The sequence below is a fragment of the Schistocerca serialis genome, chromosome 8 (genome assembly GCF_023864345.2).
Source record: "Schistocerca serialis cubense isolate TAMUIC-IGC-003099 chromosome 8, iqSchSeri2.2, whole genome shotgun sequence".
NCBI classification, from domain to species: Eukaryota; Metazoa; Arthropoda; class Insecta; order Orthoptera; family Acrididae; genus Schistocerca; species Schistocerca serialis.
Window position 1 is genome coordinate 567,576,570 of NC_064645.1, and position 26,073 is coordinate 567,602,642.

The 26,073-nt window shown below is 42.4% G+C and overlaps 1 protein-coding gene across 1 annotated transcript in view; it reads left to right on the forward strand.

Annotated features, from left to right (window-relative positions):
- Positions 1-26,073, forward strand: part of LOC126417123 (potassium channel subfamily K member 13-like) — a 487,391-nt gene that overhangs the window by 322,653 nt on the left and 138,665 nt on the right. Inside the window, exon 2 of the mRNA XM_050085019.1 lies at positions 24,769-24,997. Within this exon, the coding sequence (XP_049940976.1) occupies positions 24,769-24,997 (229 nt within the window). The remainder of the gene's footprint in view (positions 1-24,768; positions 24,998-26,073) is intronic.

A 26,073-nucleotide genomic window follows, 5' to 3' on the forward strand; every position in this document is an offset into this window, starting at 1 on the left:
TGGCTGGAATTTCACTCCAAAGGATATTGTATAGTTAATTAAAAGCATAAGAAGGCAAGCAGATCCATCAAACTGGAAACAGGATGTCAAGAAAAGCAGGAGAAACTGTGGAAAATCTTATATCTCTATAACTGGTAAAGATATGCCTTAAGAGCCCGCATCTCGTGGTCGTGCGGTAGCGCTTTCGCTTCCCATGCCCGGGTTCCCGGGTTCGATTCCCGGCGGGGTCAGGGATTTTCTCTGCCTCGTGATGGCTGGTTGTTGTGTGCTGTCCTTAGGTTAGTTAGGTTTAAGTAGTTCTAAGTTCTAGGGGACTGATGACCATAGATGTTAAGTCCCATAGTGCTCAGAGCCATTATACACTCCTGGAAATGGAAAAAAGAACACATTGACACCGGTGTGTCAGACCCACCATACTTGCTCCGGACACTGCGAGAGGGCTGTACAAGCAATGATCACACGCACGGCACAGCGGACACACCAGGAACCGCGGTGTTGGCCGTCGAATGGCGCTAGCTGCGCAGCATTTGTGCACCGCCGCCGTCAGTGTCAGCCAGTTTGCCGTGGCATACGGAGCTCCATCGCAGTCTTTAACACTGGTAGCATGCCGCGACAGCGTGGACGTGAACCGTATGTGCAGCTGACGGACTTGGAGCGAGGGCGTATAGTGGGCATGCGGGAGGCCGGGTGGACGTACCGCCGAATTGCTCAACACGTGGGGCGTGAGGTCTCCACAGCACATCGATGTTGTCGCCAGTGGTCGGCGGAAGGTGCACGTGCCCGTCGACCTGGGACCGGACCGCAGCGACGCACGGATGCACGCCAAGACCGTAGGATCCTACGCAGTGCCGTAGGGGACCGCACCGCCACATCCCAGCAAATTAGGGACACTGTTGCTCCTGGGGTATCGGCGAGGACCATTCGCAACCGTCTCCATGAAGCTGGGCTACGGTCCCGCACACCGTTAGGCCGTCTTCCGCTCACGCCCCAACATCGTGCAGCCCGCCTCCAGTGGTGTCGCGACAGGCGTGAATGGAGGGACAAATGGAGACGTGTCGTCTTCAGCGATGAGAGTCGCTTCTGCCTTGGTGCCAATGATGGTCGTATGCGTGTTTGGCGCCGTGCAGGTGAGCGCCACAATCAGGACTGCATACGACCGAGGCACACAGGGCCAACACCCGCCATCATGGTGTGGGGAGCGATCTCCTACACTGGCCGTACACCACTGGTGATCGTCGAGGGGACACTGAATAGTGCACGGTACATCCAAACCGTCATCGAACCCATCGTTCTACCATTCCTAGACCGGCAAGGGAACTTGCTGTTCCAACAGGACAATGCACGTCCGCATGTATCCCGTGCCACCCAACGTGCTCTAGAAGGTGTAAGTCAACTACCCTGGCCAGCAAGATCTCCGGATCTGTCCCCCATTGAGCATGTTTGGGACTGGATGAAGCGTCGTCTCACGCGGTCTGCACGTCCAGCACGAACGCTGGTCCAACTGAGGCGCCAGGTGGAAATGGCATGGCAAGCCGTTCCACAGGGCTATATCCAGCATCTCTACGATTGTCTCCATGGGAGAATAGCAGCCTGCATTGCTGCGAAAGGTGGATATACACTGTACTAGTGCCGACATTGTGCATGCTCTGTTGCCTGTGTCTATGTGCCTGTGGTTCTGTCAGTGTGATCATGTGATGTGTCTGACCCCAGGAATGTGTCAATAAGGTTTCTCCTTCCTGGGACAATGAATTCACGGTGTTCTTATTTCAATTTCCAGGAGTGTATTATGCCTTAAGAAACTCCATGTTGTATGTGGAAGAACGACGTATGTCATTATAACGTAAAAACTGGCCACTAGAATAATTTGTTCGCACTAGCTGTTGGTTCGGACAAAACAACAACAGGACAATGACAACTACCATGTTTTGACGGAATATTTTACATCAGTGCAGGAAAAGTTTGCTGTTTCGGGACATAGCTTTCTGCTCTGGATCGTACTTTTGCATTAATCGGAAAAGAGAAAAGTAATGGACGTCATGATGTTATGATGAACGGATGTATGCAATATGTGAAGTTTGGCCGCTCGGGAATAGCCGAGCGGTCTGAGGTGCTGCAGTCATGGACTGTGCGGCTGGTCCCGGCGGAGGTTCGAGTCCTCCCTCGGGCTTGGGTGTGTGTGTGTGTGTCCTTAGGATAATTTAGGTTAAGTAGTGTGTAAGCTTAGGGACTGATGACCTTAGCAGTTACGTCCCATAAGATTTCACACACAATTTCTTTTTGTGATGTTTGCTTAAGTACATATTTCATTATAAAGGAAATGAGCCAGAATGATTTTGTTACTATCGGTGTTCTTGATGGCATTAGGAAGTGTGAATCAGATTTTAAAATTACTAGTTATACGGTTGAATATAAATGAACGTGATCCAAATTCATTGTATCCGCGTCTTTATCCTTGGGTGCGTCATTCTCTGGTAGAAGCATAAGAGAAAATTAACGTGAAGTTAAATCCCTATACCTGTTAGGAGGTTTCGTACATCTACATCTACAGGACTACTCTGAAATTCAGAATTAAGTGCCTGGCAGAAGATTCATCAATCCATTTTCACACAGCTTCCCTACGTTCTGCTCTGTAATAATGCCCATGAAAAACCAACACTTTTCATTTTATTACAATGATCATTTGTCCCTTGTACAAGGGCGCCTAAACAAATTTTTGCAGTTGGAGGAGAACGTTGAAGATTGAAATTCACCGAGAAAATCTCGCCGTAGTGAAAAAGTCTTTGTTTCAATAATGGTCACCCCAGCTCGCGCACCTATCGAGCTAGGTTAGCACAATGGACTCGCATTCGAGAGGACGACGGTTCGAACCTGCGTCCAGCCATCCAGATTTAGATTTTCCGTGGTTTCACCAAATCACTTCAAGCAAATGCCGGGATCGTTCCTTTGAAAGGGCACAGCCGATTTCCTTCTCTATCCTTGACACAATCCGAACTTGTGCTCCATCTGTAACGACCTCGGTATCGACGGAACGTTACATCCAATCTTCCTTCCTTCGTTTCCCAACTCACGTATTAAATCACCCATACGCCTTTTTAGCGAAGATACAAAACCAGATGCCCTTCTTTGAACATTTTCGATGTCCTCCGTCAATTACACATTGTTTTGTAGTATAAGGAGCTTCTTCCTCTGTCAGCAGAGAAAATGAGGGACTTGTTGGATATGTGTAAATACCCTGATATACAATATAGGGTCTTTCATGTGAACTTACCTTCTAAGTGAACAGTTCAATTTGGTTTTCATCTGTATATTTTTTGTTTGTTATTGTTTCTGATCATGTTTGGAGCTTAATTAAAAATTACACTCTATTATTCTAGTCTGTCATATAATATATTATGTTAATACATCCCTTACTTTCGCCATTGTAAGAGAAAATCATTTTTTTACGTACAATGTTGTTCCACAATGTACTTTTAGAGGATATGCAACCTCTTACACGGGAACCTTGTCGTTCATAAAAATTAAGATAACTTTTTTAATATTGTAAAATACGCCATGTTGCTGTTTTATGATATATAGTACACGACTTGATACATAAAAACAATTGGCCAAGTGCAAGTAGGATTCGCGGACTGAGGGTTCTGCACAAACGTCATTATGTATATAGACAGTTACTCCATTCCGGGAGTCGAGAATGTTGACTATTTTTGCCTATTATCGACGTCGATACTGGCAACATATCAGTCCCAGGATTCCCAAACTTTCGAGACTATTTTAATTTCGATAATATGAATGGGACATAAAGTCATGTAGGAGGCAGGCGACCATTATAATAATCAGTATTCTCCATTCAGGCTGAATTGGTCACAGTGGCAGATGTCGAACATCAGGCAAGGAATGACTTTATTGCTCCTAAAACGTGTTTCGAAATTTAAGCATCATCAGAGACCCAGGAGCGATTACTACAAGTAGATACAGGTTTTCAAGTTACATGCGAAATAGACATTCGCCGACTAGTCCGAATCAAGTCATATGAGCAATAAAATCATTCTTAATCTGTTGGGGTTTTACCACTGCGACCCAGTCAGCCTGAATATAGAACTACTGGCTGTTTTAATGTCAAGTCTGACGCTGGAGAACAAATGTCAAAAGACTTTTTTTCGTGTGATATAATTGCCAATTAACAATTTTGGGGCTCTTCTCTTTTACTTGTACTCTGAAATCTTACGTCTTGCCACGTTTTATTACTGTAGAGCAACCCAAAGTTCACTGTAGGATTTGATGAGTGAGCTTGAGAGTATCAAAATATGTGACACACGTGACCGTAGCTTTTCATTGCATCGACTCAGAGGATTCAATGTTTTACACCGCCAAGGGACCATAGGCTTTAGTATGTGGCATAAATTTCAACTTGATACCACTAACCATTCCTGAGAAAATAGGGTTTTTAACAGTGGTACAGACAGACATACGCGTATAGAGAGAGACGGACATACAGAAAAAAAGCAATTCCATAAAGATTCCGTTTTCAGCGATACAGGCACGGAACCCTAATAATATAAAAATAAATAGTACCAAAGGAAAACAACAATTATTTTTAGTCCCTGAAAAATTATGAGGTCGTGATATACAATCTTCTTTGATGGAGGTCTATTTTAATTGTGTTTGTCACGATGTCTGTCGCATGCTTGGATATAAAAATGATTTCCATTTCAGGTAAAAAAAAAGGTACACTGATCCGTCAGAACATTGTGACCGCCGGTATGTCCACCTTTGGGACAGATAACAGCTGAGACGCGTCGTGGCATGGAAGCAATGAGGTCTTGGTAGGGCGCTGGACGGAGTTGGAACCACATCTGCACAGGCAAGACACTTAATTCCCGTAAATTCCGAGGAGTAGGGCAATGAACTCTGACGCCTCGTTCAGTCACGTCCCAGATGTGCTCGATCGGCTTCGGATCTGGAGAACTAGGGGCCCAGCACATCGATTGAAACTTGCCCCCGTGTTCCTCAAACCACTCCATGACCATGGCCCTTTGATATGGCACATTACCTTGTTGAAAACTGCCAGTGCCACTTTGAAATATGATCGTCGTGAAGGGATGTACCTGGTTTGCAGCAAGTGTACGACCCTCCTTGGCCGACATTGTGCCCTGCACGGGCTCCACTGGACCCATAGTTGCCCACGTGAATGTTCTCCACAGAGCGTAATGGAGTCGCCGCCAGCTTGTTTCCGTCTCGGAGTATAAGTGTCAAGTAGTTTCTCTGTTGGAAGACGACGGATTCGCGTCCACCCATCAGCATGATGAAAAAGGTATTGGGATTCATCAGGCCATGCAGTACTTTGCCACTGCGGCTACGTCCAGTACCGATAGTCACGTGCCCATTTCAGTCGTAGTTGTCGATGTCTTGGAACATGCATAGGTCGCTGGCTGCATCACATGGGCCAAGCAACTGGCGTGGTGGTATCTGAGTGTTGTTAGAGACACAGCACTATCACCTATGGTTTGCATAGCGAGTAATTTGGACGGAAGGGAGTGTTTGGTGCACTGTATGTTCAGACACACTTGTACTCTGCCAACCATTAAGGTCTGATGTTAGTTCCGCCACAGTTCGCCACCTGACCTGTTTAATCAGTCTGCCCAGACTACGACGCGCGACATTTGCAATGAGGGATGGCAGCCCAACCACACGAATTCTGGAAGTGGGTACACGTTAGTTTCGTCACTTGTTAAAGACACGTACCACAGCACTCCTAGAACACCCGACAAGTCATGCAGTTTACCAAAACCTCGTGCCGAGCCTCTGCGCCATCACAATCTGCTCTTTGTCAGATATATCGCGGGCCTTACCCGTTTTATACAAGCCACTGATACTACATTCAGCGCGCGTGTTTCTGACTAGCAGTCACTCCTCGCCAGGTGACGCTGCCATTGCCTGGACCGGCATATTTCGATAGTAGGTCAGCGGTCGTAATGCTCTGGCTGATCAGTGTATATGTTGAGTATTATGAGGAATCACACACAATGTTTCTCAGCCACATATCGTATTTAAAAGCTTTATTGTTAGTGACAGATCGCGTTACGCATCGTGTAATGAGGAGGAACATCGACCAGCAGCTGTCGGAATCCGAAGGTGTCAGGATCGTGTCCTATTGATAATGAGGATTAGGGTCCAAGATATTGTTGGTCGTGTTTATCGAATGTCACGACTGTCGTGTGAATATGAAAACGATGAGTCTGAGAGGGCCATCCTGAACTCTACTCAGGACTCCAAAAGACTCCATGCATCTAGCGTCCGGGAGGACTGGTTTATTTTTCTCCAGGCTTGCCATGCGTCAGGAAATTGGCTTGTTTTGCAACAATGCGAGTACCTACATGGACAGTGTGACGACATCTGGAGCACCACAGAGCATCAGCAGAGAGAGGCGCGCCGACGTCGTTGCGCCCAACGACATCACTGGACACAGGAGAGGCACCACGTCATCGTCTCAGATGAGTCGTGGTTCTGCGTACGGCATCGTCATGGACGTATCCATCTGCGGAGGCCCTGAGGAGAACGAACATTGCCATATGCATTCATCAGATCTATATGGGCCGAGCAACTGGCGTGGTGACATTTGAGTGCTATTAGAGACACAACACTGTCACCTGTGGTTCGCATAGTGAGTAATTTGGAGGGAAGAGGTACCTATCTGACGTGTTAACGACCGTGTGTGTGTCCAATATTCGAGGTGTTTGTGAGGTTATTTTCCAGCTAGAAAGTGCAAGACAGCGATTTGGCCATACTGTCCTCACACAGAGTGTGTTCTACTGTAGCACTGGACCTCTCACCCACTGCAAACATCTGATGTTGGGTTTTCGATCGCCTGATACACCACCACGCGCCAGCCACTGAAAGCGATGAACTCTAGCAGAATTCCTAACCTGCCTCCTTGGTCTTCTGAGCACGATACTCACAGTATTATAACTTTAGAACATTTACAACCCTTGATTTTGCGTGGGTCTGCATAAAAGATGCAAATTAGTATGAGCAAGTGCAAGCAGAACAACAATGTAATGTCTGTGCTTATCTTGTATTCGTTCGCTGATGAATTTTAGTTGGATATCTGACAAGTGCTACAGTTCTTTTTGTTGCGAGAGGAAAACAGATTTTAATTTGGAGATATGCACGACGAAATGATTTAGATATTGTGAGAAACATGGTATTCACATCAATTTTTAATAAACATTATAAATTACACTTCTTCCAGCCAACACCAAGTGCCAGAACTCAATAAGGCAACTCAACACTTCCCAGCAAAGCGACCAGCGGTACAACAACTTGCATGGAAACTCAAACGTGCTGCAAATACATATACATGTTTTACATAGAGTGTAATTTATATATGATTAATTGTTCAAGCAGAAAACAACTTTTCAGTTACTTTTCAAAACATTAACGGAACCATTAAATACAATCATAATAATTTTGAATGTCTGTGACTTTAAATCTACTCACAGTTCTGAAATTCATCGAAAGTATGAAAAATAATAATGTTTTAGAAGAATAATAAATTCTATATTAAAGTCATGTTCTCTATTTATAAATATATAATACTGTTTAATTTTTTTCAAGTGTGGGATTTTGGGACGTGCCCATACAGGCGTCTCAAGAATGGAATGTTAATTATGACGATACTAACCTAAGGAGAACACCACATTCAGTCCTCGAGGGAAGAAAATTCTCTCATCCGGCTGAGAATCGCACCCGGCCACTTCCGTTACCAATGCGCCACGCTCACCACATGGCTACGGTGCGAACGACTGTTTTATTTATTTATTTATTTACACGTCAAGTTCCGTAAGACCAAATTGAGGAGCTAATCTCCAAGGTCAAGGAACGAACCAGTAAATTAAATTACAACATGAAAGTAATAACAGATAAAATAAAATGTTTATGACCCAAAAAACTTAAGCCATAAGTTTCAGTAAACGCAGTCAACAATATAACATAGGAATCAGCTTAAATTTTCAAGGAACTCCTCAACAGAATAGAAGGAGTGACCCATGAGGAAACTCTTCACTTTCAATTTGAAAGCGCGTGGATTACTGGTAAGATTTTGAATTCTTGTGGTAGCTTATTGAAAACGGATGCGGCTGCATACTGCACATGTTCCTGTATGAGAGTTAAGGAAGTCCGATCCAAATGCAGTTTGGATTTCTGCAGGGTATCAACTGAGTGAAAGCTGATATTGCTAACAAGAAACGACAGTAAAGAATATGTATATTGAGAGGCCAATGTCAAAAACCCCAGACTAGTGGACAGGGGTCGACTAGGGGTTCACGAAATTACACCACTTACTGCCCGATCCGCCCGTTTCAGAGCCAAAAATGTAATTTTATAATGGAAGAGTGACGCCAAAATCTAATACCATACGACATAAGCGAATGAAAATAAGCAAAGTAGATTAATTTTCATGTCGAACGATCACTTACTTCAGATACCGTTCGAATAGTCAAAATGGCAACATTACTTATTTGAACACGATCCTGAACGTGGGCTTTCTATGACAGTGTGCTCTCTATCTGAACACCTAGAAATTTGAACTGTTCAGCTTCACTAATCATATGCCCATTCTGTGCTGGAAACTGTAAAAACTGAGTTTTACTGTGATTTAGCATTAGTTTGTTTTCTACAAGCCATGAACTTATGTCATGAACTGCACTGTTTGAAACCGAGCCAATGTTGCACACAACATCCTTTCCTAACAAGCAAGTGTCACCAACAAACAGAAATATTTTGGAGTTACCCGTAATCCTAGGGGGCATATCAGTTACATAAATAAGGAGCAGGAATGACCCCAACACTGATCCCTGGGGCACCCCCCTCTGACGGTACTCCACTTAGATCCCATAACACAGCCATTCTCAACACTATGAACAATGACCTCCTCCTGTCTTTTGTTAAAATAAGAGGTAAACCAATTGTGAGCTACTCCCCATATTCCGTAATGCTCCAACTTCTCGAACAATATTTTGTGATCAACACTGTCAAACGCCTTAGTTAAATAAAAAAATATGCCTAGAGTTCGAAACCTTTTGTTTAACCCATCCAGTACCTCACAGAGAAAGCAGAATGTAGCATTTTCAGTTGTTAAACGACTTCTAAAGCCGAACCGTGCATTTGATAGCAAATTATGTTATATGAAATGATCAATTATCCTTACACACACAGCCTTTTCAATAACTTTAGCAAACACTGATGGCATAGAAATAGGTCTAGAATTGTCTACATTATCCCTTTCTCCATTTTTATAAAGTGGCTTTACTACTGAGTTCTTTAATCGTTCAGGAAACTGACTATTCCTAAAAGAAAAATTACAAATATGGGTACGTACAGGGCTAACATGTGCAGCACAGTACATGTTGCCAAAATTACAGTAAATTCATGCAATTTTTACATTCTTGGATCGTACTGGAAATTAAAAAGTCTATCGTACTCTGCGATACGTACGAGAGAAGCTACACTGACCTGTTTACGTACGAGAGAATCTACACTGACCAGTTTCATTACAAGTTGATATGTGGACTAAATTTTGCACCGCGAACACCCCAAAATCACCTACAAATTTAATTATGATCACTTCCTCCTGTGCTATATGCGCGCAATAAAGGAAATGTTATTTCTTATCCTCCTGCTGTTTCAGTTTTAATGTCCTGTACTGCATAATTTTTGTAGCTGCTGAATTATTCAATTAAAACCGTATAGATGTCTAAGACATCTTTGGCGTTCTCTTGGAACTGGACTTGACTGTAGTCAAAATGATAACACGAAAATTTTGTAAAAAGGCGATGATTTTTAAATTAATTCCCCTCTCGATTTCTGAAACGTAAATCATACTGTATATCCACTCTTCTCCATCGCTTCCTCTCTCTCTCTCTCTCTCTCTCTCTCTCTCTCCTAGTCTCAACCACTACGACACAACCCACCACTACGCTTCATCCCCCTCCAACTTCTAGATCCACTGTCACTTCCTGCAGTAGGTTGTTACGTGTGCAACAATAAGAATGCAGTGGGAATGTATTCACATCTGTTGGACGAATGTTATGAAAACAAACACTCCAAACCGACGTTTCACGTAAGTCACATGCAACGACAATCTGTAACGCAACCATGTGTGTGTGGCGTGTTTATAATTATGTATTATTTATATTTTAGGACAATTAATCAGTAAAAAAGACACCACATGTCATAAAGAAAGCGCGTAAACCGCCTGAGGATGAATCACAACGATTCGAAACCGGTAACGGTACCCTTTGAATAAAGGAACTCCAAGTAAATTCGTGACTGGTTGCTTTCCTGTCACCATCAACATTTGTCTTCAAACAACAGCCATGGTCTCCATCATGTCATCATATGACAAAATTTTACTAAATAAACTGCCTACATTAAGCTTTTTCCTTCCTCTTCTGAAGTACTGTTCTGCAATATAGGATCCTTATCAATTGCGACCGAATGAGGACAACGAAGAAGTGCAAAGAAGGGCTGATCGTTTTGTATTACCCCGAAATCTGTGTGGAATATTGTGTATTGTTCTTAATCTTGTTCTCTTGCGTTGTATCAATCCTTACATTACATTTACTAGGAAACTGTTGCGACTGTTAGCAGCAGAGATCATTATTTTCAATTATTCTTTTAAGAATTTCTTCATTTCTGAACTTCACTGCCCCCGATATCTTTTCCATCCTCCTCGTGCATTACATTACCATGATCCATAGTTGGCTCTTAAGAAATCTCTCTTTGGTTTCCACATTTAGATTCCTCGACGTAAACAGCACCTTTTCCTTGTAGTAGACTTCCTATGACTGTGTTCTGATCTTTATGCCGACTGAACATTTTTCGCCTGAAGTGATTTCACTTTGTAATTGTTATTGCGTAATTTTTACTCTCTAGAAAAGATAGAAGGTATGCTGGAGCGAAGCAGACGGTAGGGAGCTGTCTGTTCTGTCCGTAGACTTGAAACCAAGGATTACACTCAACTATTCTCTCCTTTCCAAGACGCGGGAGCCAACAACCCTGTGACTCGTTTCTCGCGCCTTCTATTGGTGTCCACAGACACGTGTGGCTGATTGATTCAGCATAGTGCTTGTACAGGGTGTTTCAAAAATGACCGGTATATTTGAAACGGCAATAAAAACTAAACGAGCAGCGATAGAAATACACCGTTTGTTGCAATATGCTTGGGACAACAGTACATTTTCAGGCGGACAAACTTTCGAAATTACAGTAGTTACAATTTTCAACAACAGATGGCGCTGCAAGTGATGTGAAAGATATAGAAGACAACGCAGTCTGTGGGTGCGCCATTCTGTACGTCGTCTTTCTGCTGTAAGCGTGTGCTGTTCACAACGTGCAAGTGTGCTGTAGACAACATGGTTTATTCCTTAGAACAGAGGATTTTTCTGGTGTTGGAATTCCACCGCCTAGAACACAGTGTTGTTGCAAGAAGACGAAGTTTTCAACGGAGGTTTAATGTAACCAAAGGACCGAAAAGCGATACAATAAAGGATCTGTTTGAAACATTTCAACGGACTGGGAACGTGACAGATGAACGTGCTGGAAAGGTAGGGCGACCGCGTATGGCAACCACAGAGGGCAACGCGCAGCTAGTGCAGCAGGTGATCCAACCGCGGCCTCGGGTTTCCGTTCGCCGTGTTGCAGCTGCGGTCCAAATGACACCAACGTCCACGTATCGTCTCATGCGCCAGAGTTTACACCTCTATCCATACAAAATTCAAATGCGGCAACCCCTCAGCACCGCTACCATTGCTGCACGAGTGACATTCGCTAACGATATAGTGCACAGGATTGATGACGGCGATATGCATGTGGGCAGCATTTGGTATACTGACGAAGCTTATTTTTACCTGGACGGCTTCGTCAATAAACAGAACTGGCACGTATGAGGAACCGAAAAGCCCCATGTTGCAGACCCATCGTCCTTGCATCCTCAAAAAGTACTGGTCTGGGCCGCCATTTCTTCCAAAGGAATCATTGGCCCATTTTTCAGATCCGAAACGATTACTGCATCACGCTATCTGGACATTCTTCGTGAATTTGTGGCGGTACAAACTGGCTTAGACGACACTGCGAACACCTCGTGGTTTATGCAAGATGGTGCCCGGCCACTGTGATATTCGCTATTTTTGACTTTATTAAAACAGCAAATACGAGTAGTTAATACTTTCAGCCAGAAGGCAAATACTTGTTTGTAAATAATGATTAATGTATAATGAGGCGTCGCATAGCGACGGTGGAATTTTCTAGTGATGTAATTTGTCGTCTTTGGGCGGCAATAAAAACAGAAAAATACGGATAGATATACGATCCTTCACTATTTTGTTCGAGGGAGAACAAATGAAGCCTGGAGCGCTAAGAAGACTTGTACTGTTTTTCTGAAGTAAGACGGACGCAGATCTGTGGCAGTCTGATCTAATTTTTACTAAATGTGTAAAAACGTGTTATGTCTAAGTTCGAGTGAAGTGTAAAGAACTGTTATAACTTACCGTGACGAAGCACGAGCGACTCAAGAGGACAATGGCTATATAAAAGAGCGCTCAATGGACATGATATGGACATAAAAATCTACCGTCATTGTAGTATTAAGCTTAAGGTACGATATATGTTTTAGTTATAATAAATATTTGTTCTGGGAATACTGAATCATTTAGCAGTGCTCATTCCTATTATCTCCTCATTATTATTTTCATTTTAATTATGCATTTTGCTAATATTACAGACTCCAAGATCAGCAGTCCAATGTGCGTGTTACATTGATAAAAAGAAAACTGTTTTATCGTCTTCTTGCATCAGCTTTAATATTGAATTTCTCTTTTGTGTGATGTTACAGTTGTTTTTGCGCCCTTAAGAACTTTCTGGTCCCTTAGGAAATTTTTTTTTTGTCATAACAATAACTTCACAACCGGGTATGACCGTATCTACGATCATGAAGTAATTAGAAAGACGATAACGCAACTTCTTAATCAATAGCACGCTAGTTGTGACTGCCTCAAGCCACGCGAAACCGCAAGTAAAAACTATTCACATCTCATAATGCAATATTTTATGACAATGGTCAATCCATGATTCTTACGCCAATTGTGATTGATAAAACAGTTAGTTAAATCTCAATTTCCAACTTTCCATTGAATAGCAACATCACTTCTATTTTGTAACATCACACTTGGCGCCCGAACAGGGACTTGACCAAAAATTAGTTCAAATACTTGGAAAATTTTCTATGTGCTTTTGTTAATAAATGTTCTGTCGTTTCATGTACACATCATCTCTCTGTGAGAATGACAGAAAATACGCTGGTCGATAACGCAGTTTAATTACCGAGAGAAAAGAAAAGAAAAGAGACGTGAATTTGCTGAGACAACATAGCGGTAATCAAGCCATCAAAAAGTAAGTCAGAATTTTGCATACGCAGTGTAGTGCTTCAGTAGCAACGTTGCTTTTCCAAGGCGATCCACATCCTTTCTATCTCCTTCCCGCTATAGAAAATCTGCTTTATTTTATCTTTCAAAGTAAAATTATTCGTAGTCTGATAATAGAAATTATTTCTCCCCATTGTTAGTATAGCTGTATTGCATTTTCAACATGGTGGATAGTGTGCGCAATTTGCAGTGAAGAGCATCTTCATTCATTTGTCTGAAACGGTTAGGTTCCATCTTGTCTTCTCGCCAGATAGAATTTCATTTGTTGCTCACGCGAGAGTGGTGCTCTTAGCGGACTCACCACGTCACTGACAAACGACGAAAACCTTGCGTAGCACCTGATTTACTGACGAAAATGGCAGATAGTAAACAGAGACAGGTGACAACAGGAGACGGGAGTGAAGACGTTAATAGTATTCCATACCCTTTACGATCGCGAACGGTAGGTTCCCGTGTGGAAACTGAACTAATCATGTCTGTAACAGGGGAAAGTGACCCTAAAGTCCAAACTCGTCCCGCTGCAGCTACAAATGACCTCGGTGCGTTAATGGAAATGCTGAAACAACAGTTTGACGCAGTAAATGAGAATATAAAAACACAAAATGAGACTATAAAAACACAAAATGAGACTGTTAACGCCCGACTAGATGCTGTAAGCGAATCATTAAAAACAGAGCTAGGCACAATCAAAACAGATCTGCATAAAGAAATTACGGCTGAATTAAATACCCATTTGGGTGAGGTGCAAACTAAGATCAGTGATCAAATTCAGAAAATGCAGAAACAGGTGAAAAGTGAAATAGCTGAAGTATCTGGAACATTAAACACAAAAATTCAGGCAGCTACCAAAGAAATAAACTCAGTTAGAAATGCAGTATCTGACATTGAAGGTGTAGTAGAGGATCTGTCGAGGCAGATAGACTCAATCAATATCGAAGAACAGGTTAAGAGCACCGTGAAAGCACACGCGGAGGCATTGTCGGAACACGTAATGGATAAAGGGTAAAGATATTTTTATCGAAAAGAAGGTCAGGGAGGAGCTTAGGGAGACTGTCAAGGATGTAACTTATGAAATCTTAGCTGCTCCTGGTAAGTCGGGAGACACAGTAGTTTCTGAATTGGGACAGATTCGGAGGACACTTACACGGGATCTTCCCGAGTGGAAGCAGCAAGTAGTGGACGAAGTCAGAATGCTGAGAAACTGGGTAGAAAATCCGCACACGCATACGCAAACTATAGGGAACAACTCTTTAGACGGTGACGAATGTCAGTCAACTCCTTATCGTTCACCGCCTGATTACATGCAAAACAACAGTCCTGTTGAGTCCCGAGTAGGGAAACTAAATGATCCGCCCACAATTGTGAGTTTAATGCAAGAGGAAAGTGTGATTAAGCATCGCACTTTTCCTGTTTTTCATCCGCAGAAGCGAGAAATACACCCCATCGTGTTCCTAAAGAATTTTTCCGGCATATTTCCCAGGAGCTGGACAGACAGACAGCGTATTCAGTTCGTCACTGGCTTTATTTCTGGTGATGCAGCATTATGGGGAACGGAAATGGTAGACACGTGTAGGAATTATGAAGAGTTTGAGAAAATGTTCTTGGCAAAATTTTGGAGTAATGGGGTACAGCAAAGATTAAGGAAGGAGGTGTATGGTGCGGAAATTTTCAATGAGAAGCATGGAAATCTCCGGCGATACTTCGAGAAGTATCTAGCAAAAATTAAATTCTGGGATTCTCCGATTTCTTCCAAGGACGTAATTATGATTCTCAAAAGCAAACTCCCTGTGTCTATTAGAGAGAAATTAGTAAATGTGTCCGAAGAAGACACGGATGTATTCCTTTCTGTGCTGGATTCCTTAGATTTAATTGGCGAGGATGTGCGCTCCAAGGTTGGCAGCGGCAAATTCTTCCCTGGCAGCCAGCAGAATGCATCGCACGCGGACAACAATGCGCCCAAGGAGAGAGCGAGCTACTGCGACCGCTGTTACCAACCTGCCAGCGGTTATCAAAACGCAAACGGCGATAACTTTAAACGGAAGCAGAAAACCAATTACAGTAATCAGCAGAGATACCACCCAATTTACAACCACCAGGTACAACATCAGTACGGAAACCCACCCTTTAATTCTGCGCCTGAGCAGTATGGAAATTCTCCACAAACGATTGGTAATTTTTCAAATGGACCAGTGTACAATCAAAGTTATAGGTCGAAAAATAGCAAGTGGCATGGGCAAGGCGGAGGCCACCCAGCACATCAGAACAACTTTTCACAGAATAGAGGACCGCGGAACAATTTTCAAACGGTACCAAATGCGAACTTTCCTTCACAAGGAAATGATTCTGCCGGCAACCAAAAGATCGGGCGACAGCAGACGTCTCAAGTATTTTATTCACAAGTGAATGCACCCAGTGGATTTTACCCCTCTACACCGGCATTTGTACCACATAACCAGCACCAATATGAAACGGAACAAACACTTAAGGCCATGAATGACAAACAGGTTAAACATCCTGCGGAAAATTAGAGGCAGCACCTTTCAGCCTCCAAGAGGTCGCTGCGGATTTTGAGTGGGGGTACTAACGAATACTCTGATTCTGAGTATGTTAATGCGATACGGTACGACCATGAGACCGACTTACGAGATGACCTTGCACCTGACCTAGAAGCTCAAGACATTAATGACATTTATGATGAACAGGTCCAGGCTTCGATTAAGATTTCTATTACTAACATTCCTGTCACAGCCATTGTTGATACAGGAGCAAACATCAATGTGATGTCATCATGTCTTTTCAGACAGGTGTCTTCTGTTTCAAAAGTTTTATCATTGCCGATTCAGGGTTGCTCCATATCGGGAGCGATTGGTCCATTGAAACAGAGAGTTAGTTTACAGACACAGCCTCAACTGCAGATAGAATCTGTTTCGGTTTCCTGCCCCCTGCGTACTGGAAATTTCCTTGTGTGAACTGTTAATGATAAGTATTGTGTTTAACAGCGCACTGACTACATGGTAACGGCTACTACATGTAAACTTTAAGTATTAAATGCTATGTATGAAAAAATTGTTTATAGTGATGGACATTGAACTGATATTTCTTCAACAAGCTGAAGCAGGAAATTGAGGTTGCACCAAGAATTTCAATTTAATTTTAAGTTAGTAATAAGAAAAAAAGTGCTTGCGACGTGATTGCCCGGAGCTAAATAAAATATGTAAAGGTGAGAAATGGAGGAGGATGCGTAAATAAGCACTTCTCTCAAGGTACAAGAATATTTATAGATTTATTTTTAGTAATGTAAGTACTTGAAGTTCTGTAGTAATAGCCCAAATTACCTGCTTAAAAAAAAAGGGTACATGTTCAAACAGTCCAGACAGTGGACAGGAGTAGAAGAAATAGCTTAAAGTTCAGTTAAAGCGTGCTGTTAAATGGAAAAACAAGTGGTAACCCACATGTGTTCACGCAAGGAGACAATAAACTGTAGTAAACTAAGTGAGGTGAAACACAGTACAAATAGAGGCAAACCATGAAGCATCAATAATGTAGCGTAAGTACTCCACGAGGCCACTAATTGCTATGAAAGTAAACTATTTCCCTGTGATCTGAGCCCAATGTAAAGAGTATATGAGGAATGTTAGCTGACGAATTGATTTCAGTAGAATCGAGGTACTAAATAACCACACAGCAAGCCACCTGTATCATAAATAAGTCCAAGTAAAGATCTTCAGAAGATCTGTAGTGTAATCTAGCGTCCATTCAATACCCTAATTGAAGGCTAATCTAAAGAACAAGCAATGCAGTGATATTTAAACTTAATATTGACTATAACCTGAGTAAGACGTAGAAGTAGCAAAGCATGCTGTAAGGAAGGAGGTTGAAGTTTATATGTGTGCCTATGTTTATTAAGATAATTTTATTTATATGCAGATTTTATTGCAAAAATGTCTCCTAAGACACTCCTCTTATGAAATCCATTTTCCTTGTGCCCGTTCCTTTTGATCCTGGTTCATTAACCCAGACCAAGGGTCGACTTGTAAAAGGCACGTGTGCTTCGGGGCAAAGCAGTGCTTATGAGAAATGAGACACGTAGCGTGATGAACTTCGCTAGCTTTGGTAATGTTTGTTATGGACCGGTTGCGTAAACCCAGTGAACTGTCGGTAATTCCATTCATGCGAAAAATAGTAGACACGCGTTACCCTATTTTTTTTTAACAGAGAACGATTGCTGAGTACATGAAGCGAAGAGGGAGACCTATTGTTATCCAGTCTGCCCTCAAATTTATAAAAAAAAAAAAAAAAAAAAAAAAAAAAGATTCAGCGTTAAATGCGTACTCGTTATGTAGTAGATATGCTGCGTGGCAGTAGAAAATGATCTTGAGTGCACTAAAGAATAAATGCAACGAGTGTTGCGAAACCTGTAGTTTTCATAATGAGGAGATGAGCACTTAAAAGAAAGTTTGAAAGAATATTTTTAGGTTCACTAGTGAAAGCAAATCTTGAGATATAAAGAGTCCATTCATAAAGCAGTTGTTCACTGGACTTAACAAAAGGAGTCACCATTAATTGTAAATATTAGCTCGTAAGTGATATTTTGTAAATAGTAGAATATAAGTCTTTCTATACCAGTGGAGGAAACGTGCAAAATTGATTGTTTTGTAAATGAACTCTATCGGCGAAGGAACTAAGCACGAATGCTGTGTGAAGATGCACACTAAAGTGCGACGTGCATAATAAAAATAACTGTTCACTGTATACTAGTGGTAGTGTTGTACTGCAAGTGTAAAAAGAAGTCAAGGCTACGACAACAGGTGCAACGCAAAGTTCAGTGTTGTTCTAAGTGCAGCGACAGCTAAAACATTCGTCGTCACTTACCTGTGAGCCTCATGGGAGGCAGTTGACAGAGAAGTATGGAGGCAGCGTCAGTGTCCAGCTCCTCCGATGGAAAACGCGCGCGAGGTGTTTGTATCGATGCACTCGTGTGATACGAAGTTCACAAAAAAAAAGGAGCAATCTACGACCAGCAGCTCTGTTACAGCCTTAGCGCGAACGGATACTAAGTATTGGAGCTCACGCAACACTGTGCAGCCGCTGTGAGTGGCTGACGTGTGGGTGACGAAACAATCCAAACTTTAAACTGCTAACCGCCGTGACTTCAATCGTACATACTGGAGGAAAGACATTTGTACACTTGTGTGACTACATTTTCATATGTAAATTAAGCAATTTTCTTGAGTTGAAGTTAAGATGAGTGAGAAGTAGATTGTTAGATTACTCAGGCCTTAAAGCCATTAATACCGGCACTCCTGAACACTGCTAAAATGAATTATAACCCTGTCTCTTGATGGACAAAGAAAATGAATGTGCACTATAGGAAGACCCTAAACTCCAGACCAGTCCCGATCCTTAACAAATGTATCCAATAGGTTGTAAGTTATACTAATAATTTTCCACTTCTTCTGTTTCATATTGTAAATAAAAACCCGGGAAGCCGCATGAATTCCTGGCACCACAGCGGAAAGGACAGATGTACTGCATGATGAACGCCGTAGACAGCTAACACAGAAAGTGAAAGCATCACGAAGTGTAGTGCTACGTTATTAAACTGTAATTGAACCACAATGAGTCAACAGATGCTCGAACATTGTCCACTCTAGTTTAGTGAAAATAAGCACTCACTGTACTCATGTATTAGTTGTTAAGCTCAAGAGAAAGTAATTCCTGAATTCTATCCCCTGAAGTGCGAAATGAACGTTCACTTATTGTTATAAGCAAATAGGGACCAAACTTAAATATGCACATAAATGTTAATCTTGGTATTATGGAATGAAGTGACTGATGAACAAAGAATGAAAACTTTATTTTGAAAAATGATAAATATCTGATATATGTTTATAAATGTGATTTCAATTTATGTACTTTGTACGCCAGTAACATTATGTAAATGTCACACCAAAAATCACGAATATCTCATGAGGGCATGAGGATCGAGGTAATCCTTCGGCATTCCCTCTCTCCTCATGGGAGGCAATGTGATATTCGCTATTTTTGACTTTATTAAAACAGCAAATACGAGTAGTTAATACTTTCAGCCAGAATTCAAATACTTGTTTGTAAATAATGATTAATGTATAATGAGGCGTCGCATAGCGACGGTGGAATTTTCTAGTGATGTAATTTGTCGTCTTTGGGCGGCAATAAAAACAGAAAAATACGGATAGATATACGATCCTTCACTATTTTGTTCGAGGGAGAACAAATGAAGCCTGGAGCGCTAAGAAGACTTGTACTGTTTTTCTGAAGTAAGACGGACGCAGATCTGTGGCAGTCTGATCTAATTTTTACTAAATGTGTAAAAACGTGTTATGTCTAAGTTCGAGTGAAGTGTAAAGAACTGTTATAACTTACCGTGACGAAGCACGAGCGACTCAAGAGGACAATGGCTATATAAAAGAGCGCTCAATGGACATGATATGGACATAAAAATCTACCGTCATTGTAGTATTAAGCTTAAGGTACGATATATGTTTTAGTTATAATAAATATTTGTTCTGGGAATACTGAATCATTTAGCAGTGCTCATTCCTATTATCTCCTCAGTATTATTTTCATTTTAATTATGCATTTTGCTAATATTACAGACTCCAAGATCAGCAGTCCAATGTGCGTGTTACATTGATAAAAAGAAAACTGTTTTATCGTCTTCTTGCATCAGCTTTAATATTGAATTTCTCTTTTGTGTGATGTTACAGTTGTTTTTGCGCCCTTAAGAACTTTCTGGTCCCTTAGGAAATTTTTTTTTTTGTCATAACAATAACTTCACAACCGGGTATGACCGTATCTACGATCATGAAGTAATTAGAAAGACGATAACGCAACTTCTTAATCAATAGCACGCTAGTTGTGACTGCCTCAAGCCACGCGAAACCGCAAGTAAAAACTATTCACATCTCATAATGCAATATTTTATGACAATGGTCAATCCATGATTCTTACGCCAATTGTGATTGATAAAACAGTTAGTTAAATCTCAATTTCCAACTTTCCATTGAATAGCAACATCACTTCTATTTTGTAACATCACACCACATCGCACGGCCGACGTCTTTAATTTCCTGAATGAATATTTCGATGATCGTGTGATTGCTTTGGGCTATCCGAAACATACAGGAGGCGGCGTGGATTGGCCTCCCTATTCGCCAGACATGAACCCCTGTGACTTCTTTCTGTGGGGACACTTGAAAGACCAGGTGTACCGCCAAATCCAGAAACAATTGAACAGCTGAAGCAGTACATCTCATCTGCATGTGAAGCCATTCCGCCAGACACGTTGTCAAAGGTTTCGGATAATTTCATTCAGAGACTACGCCATATTATTGCTACGCATGGTGGATATGTGGAAAATATCGTACTATAGAGTTTCCCAGACCGCAGCGCCATCTGTTGTTGAAAATTGTAACTACTGTAATTTCAAAAGTTTGTCTGCCTGAAAATGTACTGTTGTCCCAAGCATATTGCAACAAACGGTGTATTTCTATCGCTGCTCGTTTAGTTTTTATTGCCGTTTCAAATATACCGGTCATTTTTGAAACACCCTGTATGATGAGGGTTTATGCAACACAGCACCCGAAACGTGATGTGATTTTGCTGATACGGTTCTTCGGGCTCGTCGGCACTGCAGAAATTACTGCTGCTAGTTTGGTTGAAAAAATTGCAAAGAAAAGAAAAAAAATGTACATCATATATTACTACTGCCTCTTCCTCCCTGATTACCGCCCTTCCAGTTTTCCTTCCGGCGGCCGTGTTATGGAGCTCTGAAGACAAAGTCTAGTCTGCTTAACCTATCTAAAAGATCCACCTAACTTATCTCTAAGTCTCAAAATTGTTGAACAGAATCATCTGGCCCATACACCATGTCTATCGTACTTTCTTGGGTAATTTCCTTTTCAGTGGATGGTTCTACCTTAATTCATCAAGAGGGAAATCTAAGTTAATGAATCGTTTTAGGTGAATTTTAGTAAATTCTTCTGTTACACCTTTCTGTTCTCTTGTCGGATTAAAGGAATACATCGAGGCAATTTAGAGGCGGGCTGCTAAATTTATTACCGGTAGATTTGATGAACGTGCAAGTATTACGGAGATGCTTCGTGTACTCAAATGGGACTCCCTGAAGGGAAGGCGACGTTCTTTTCGAGGAACACTAATTAATCTGTCCTTACTCTCATTGAATTATTCTTTACATATTCTTCGAAAATGTTATTATTATGTAAATTAAATGTTGCTATTATTATTTCAGTGAAATTGTCTACATGTAGCGTAATATTGCTACAATTCATAAAACAATGAAAACAATCTAGCAACACTTTGTAAATTCTAAGCCACACACGATTGATGTCTTACGGACACATTAAAACACAACCAAATTCACGTTGATAATTATTCGTGAAAGTAGATATGCTTTTAGCTGTCTCTTTGCATTTCAACGTGCTAGGTCAAATATAGCTCTTTGTAACGAAAGTCGTGCTGCTTTAGACTTAAAACAGGCCAGGGCCTAATTCCATACAATACCTTATAATGAGTGGCAAATTCGTCATTGCACTACCTGGGGCAGGTTCCAGCTTTGCCAGAAGAAAAATTATTAACTAGTCTTCGCTGATAGTAACGCACCTGTAAAACAATAAGGCAAATTTTAAATGTCTTCGCTCCGCTGCTGAAAATGCTAAATTCTGAAAATTGGTATTATTTGACATAAGTTTACAAAGTCTGTAAATAAAATTCAACTCAAACTTAACTTAGTATCTATTTGACATCAACTCATTAAATTGCATTACATTACGGACATGGAAAAGCGGCATACGTAATAACGCTTCGGAAACAACTACAGAGAGAGATGGCGGGGGGGGGGGGGGGGGGGGTGGTGGAGGCGGGGGACGAGAGATCCTCTACGTATATAAATCGTTTGAAGACCGCAGATGAACACTTATGAGTGCAATGATATCGTTTATTTTTCAATACACCATTACCGTCTTTGTTTTTTAAACTATTGATCTTGGTAATTGTTCGCATAAAACACTGTCTTTAAGCATTTCATGGTCACAGACCATTTTTATAGTTTCTGTACGACTCACTTCACTTGCAAAAAATATTATTATTATTATGTATTGGAATGACGACGCTATAACTGTAGAGGAAATATAGAGAACCAGCATTTGAAGCAGACTGCAGAACGAATCTGCTACCGCCAACGTACATTGCGTGTAAGCACCACAAAGATAAATCATTGTTCATACGGAGGCATATAGAAAGTCGTTTTTCCCTCTCTCTGATGGCGAATGGGACATAAAGGACAATGGATAATAGAGGTACAAGGCACAGTCAGCACGCACCGTACCGTGACTGCGGTATACCATTAATTGTAACGTGTACTGTGGTATGTTGGCCACGACATGTCATAACTGCCGTCATTTTAATGTTATACTTGTGTTTCAGGATCTTCTTCATCCTTACTAACTTTATTTTTTTCATTTTTCCTTCGTGGCCCTGACTAACAGTTATGTTGCCAAAAAGCCTTATCACTTGATTTTCATTCCATTAAATTTATCCCATCTGTATCCTCATTGCATTCCTCAATGCCTTTGTCGATATTCGGGTTGAACAACTCTGGTTACAAGTACTGTCGAAGTCTTTTCTGTATGTAAGCGTCTTTTGCTTCACCATTTGCGTATAAGATATAGTTTTGTTTCTTATGCAATTCACATGTGTATATGAATAGGGACGTAGAAACAACGGAGAGGCTTCGTCCCGTCGTAGCCCTCAGTGGTTCACAACCCCACAACAGGCCACTGCAGTCCACCCACCCTACCGCCGCCCCACACCGAACCCAGGGTGATTGTGCGGTTCGGTCCGCAGTGGACCCCCCCTCCCTCCCCGAAGCCCCTCCCCCCCCCCCCCCCCCCCCGCCAGGCAATGTCTCATACCAGACGAGTGTAACATCAAATGCTTGAGTGGTAGAGTAATGATGGTGTACACGTATGTGGAGACAGTGTTTGCGCAACAATCGCCGACATAGTGTAGTAATAAGGGTAACCAGCCCGCATTCGCCGAAGCAGATGGAAAACCGCCTTATAAACCATCCACAGGCTGGCCGGCACGACGGACCTCGACACTAATCAGCCGGGCGGATTCGTGCTGTGGACCGGCATGCCTTCCCTCTCGGGAAGCAGCGCGTTAGACTGCACGGCTAGGCGGGCGGGCAGTCATATAGCAAAAGTCTGTCTCCGAAATATAGACCACTACTAAACATAATCATCACTAACATCTTCGAGTCTTTTTTTAGAGCAATGGATCCAATTAAGAAAAGTTTTTTTATGCTCAGAAATTTGCCCATAACCTGTCACAAAATACAGACAGCTTACGCTCTGCCTCCGTTCAGTCAGAAACTGGTCTTGTTTTTTTTTCCTTTGGTTTTTTTTTCTTTGGTTTTGATGCGTATTCGATAATACATTAATCTTGTCTATATGTTCAACTCAGGTTGCGACGATCTTCTTATCGTGGAGTTGACAAATGCCACATTGGCCTATTCAATTAAGCGCGCAGATGCCATGGTTTCGATAGCAGTTCTTACGTGCATAAATAAGGAAGAAATCTGTCTCAACATATACATGGAATTTATAAACGTGCTTCAGTCAAGGACACAGGTAAACGAAAATGTTCTTTTCCTAGTTTTGTGGAAGACAGTGCAGTACAGTTAATTCAAGTATTGCAAGTTTTGGTGTTAGTTTAACGGAGAGGCAGTTTGTGTGTGTGTGTGTGTGTGTGTGTGTGTGTGTGTTAGTGTGTGACTAAGTTGATCCTGGTACACGTTTGAAGTGGTTTTTTTTTTCGCAGAGATACATAGTTATGGTCAACTAACTACTTGCAGGCTGTAGGAAAAAAGACGCAACAACGGCGTCAGGAAGGTAATAACTATCCTGCTTGAAGGATTTTTCAGGCTGGCTGATGCTCCACTTTCCTTTGTCTGCGAAGAATTTAAAAAGGTAGGCTACAGCGAGCATGGCCCGTTCACTGCAATAACGCGGTTCGCACGTGGAGTACGCCAAAGACGACAAGTGGTAACGCTGTTATTCAGGCATTACGTGCTGCTCCGAGGACGTGCACACTCAGGTTTCAAGGAGCAGTAACATGGAGAGGCTTCTGCTGTACCGACTGTTGTGTGACCGTTCTGTTGCATGTGAGCGTCACGTGTCCCAGTGTATTAGTACTGACAGGGACGTGTGTCTGGTGTGTGTGGCAGGCTACGGGAATACGACGCCGCAGACGACGGCGGGCAAGGCGGTGGTGATCCTGTACGGCTTCCTGGGCTGCTCGGGCGGCATCCTCTTCTTCAACCTGTTCCTGGAGCGCATCATCACCCTGCTCGCGTGCGGGCTGCGCGCGCTCCACCTGCGCCGACTGCGCAGGCGCGTCGCCGCCGGCCGGCTCGCCCAGCGCAGGATCTCGGGCGCCACCATGGCCGCCACCAGGTATACACCACCAGCTAACACTCGCGCTGTCCGCAGCTCGTGGTCTAGTGGCTAGCGTCGCTGCCTCTGGATCGCGGGGTCACGCGCTCGATTCCCGGCCGGGTTGGGATTTTCGCTGCCCGGGCACTGGGTGTTTATATATTCCTCATCATTTCATCATCATCATTCGTGACAGTGGCTACATGAAACTGCGAAAAAATTACATTGTGCAAAGATTGGGACTTTGTAGCGGCGCACATGACCGTGCAGTTGAGCGCCCCACAAACCAAACGTAATTCGTCACCTGCACTTGCACAAGGTGGTCCATTGATCGTCACCGGGCCTAATATCTCACGAAATAAACGTCAAACGAAAAAACTACAAAGAACGAAACTTGTCTAGCTTCAACGGAGAAACCAGATGGCGCTATGGTTGGCCGATAGATGGAGCTGATATAGGTCAAACGGATATCAACTGCCTTTTCTTAAATAGGAACCCCCATTCTTTTATCACATATGCTTGTAGTACGTAAAGAAATATGAATGTTTTAGATGGACCACTTTTTTCGCTTTGTGATAGATGGCGCTGTAATAGTCACAAACATATGGCTCGCAAGTTTAGACGAACAGTTGGTAACAGGTAGGTGTTTTAAATTAAAATACAGAACGTACTTACGTTTGAACATTCCATTTCGGTTGTTCCAATGTGATACATGTACCTTCGTGAACTTATCATTTCTGAGAACGCATGCTGTTACACCGTGATTAACTGCAAATACCACATTAATGCAATAAATGCTCAAAGTGATGTCCGTCAACCTCAATGCATTTGGCAGTACGTATAACGACATTCCCCTCAACAGCGAGTAGTTCGCCTTCCGTAATGTTCGCACATGCATTGACAATGCGCTGACGCATGTTGTCAGGCGTTGTCGGTGGATCACGATAGCAAATATCCTTCAACTTTCGCCACAGGAAGAAATCCGTGGACGTCAGATCCGGTGAACGTGCGGGCCATGGTGTGGTGCTTCGACAACCAATCCACCTGTCATGAAATATTATGCTATTCAATACCGCATCTACCGCACGCGAGATATG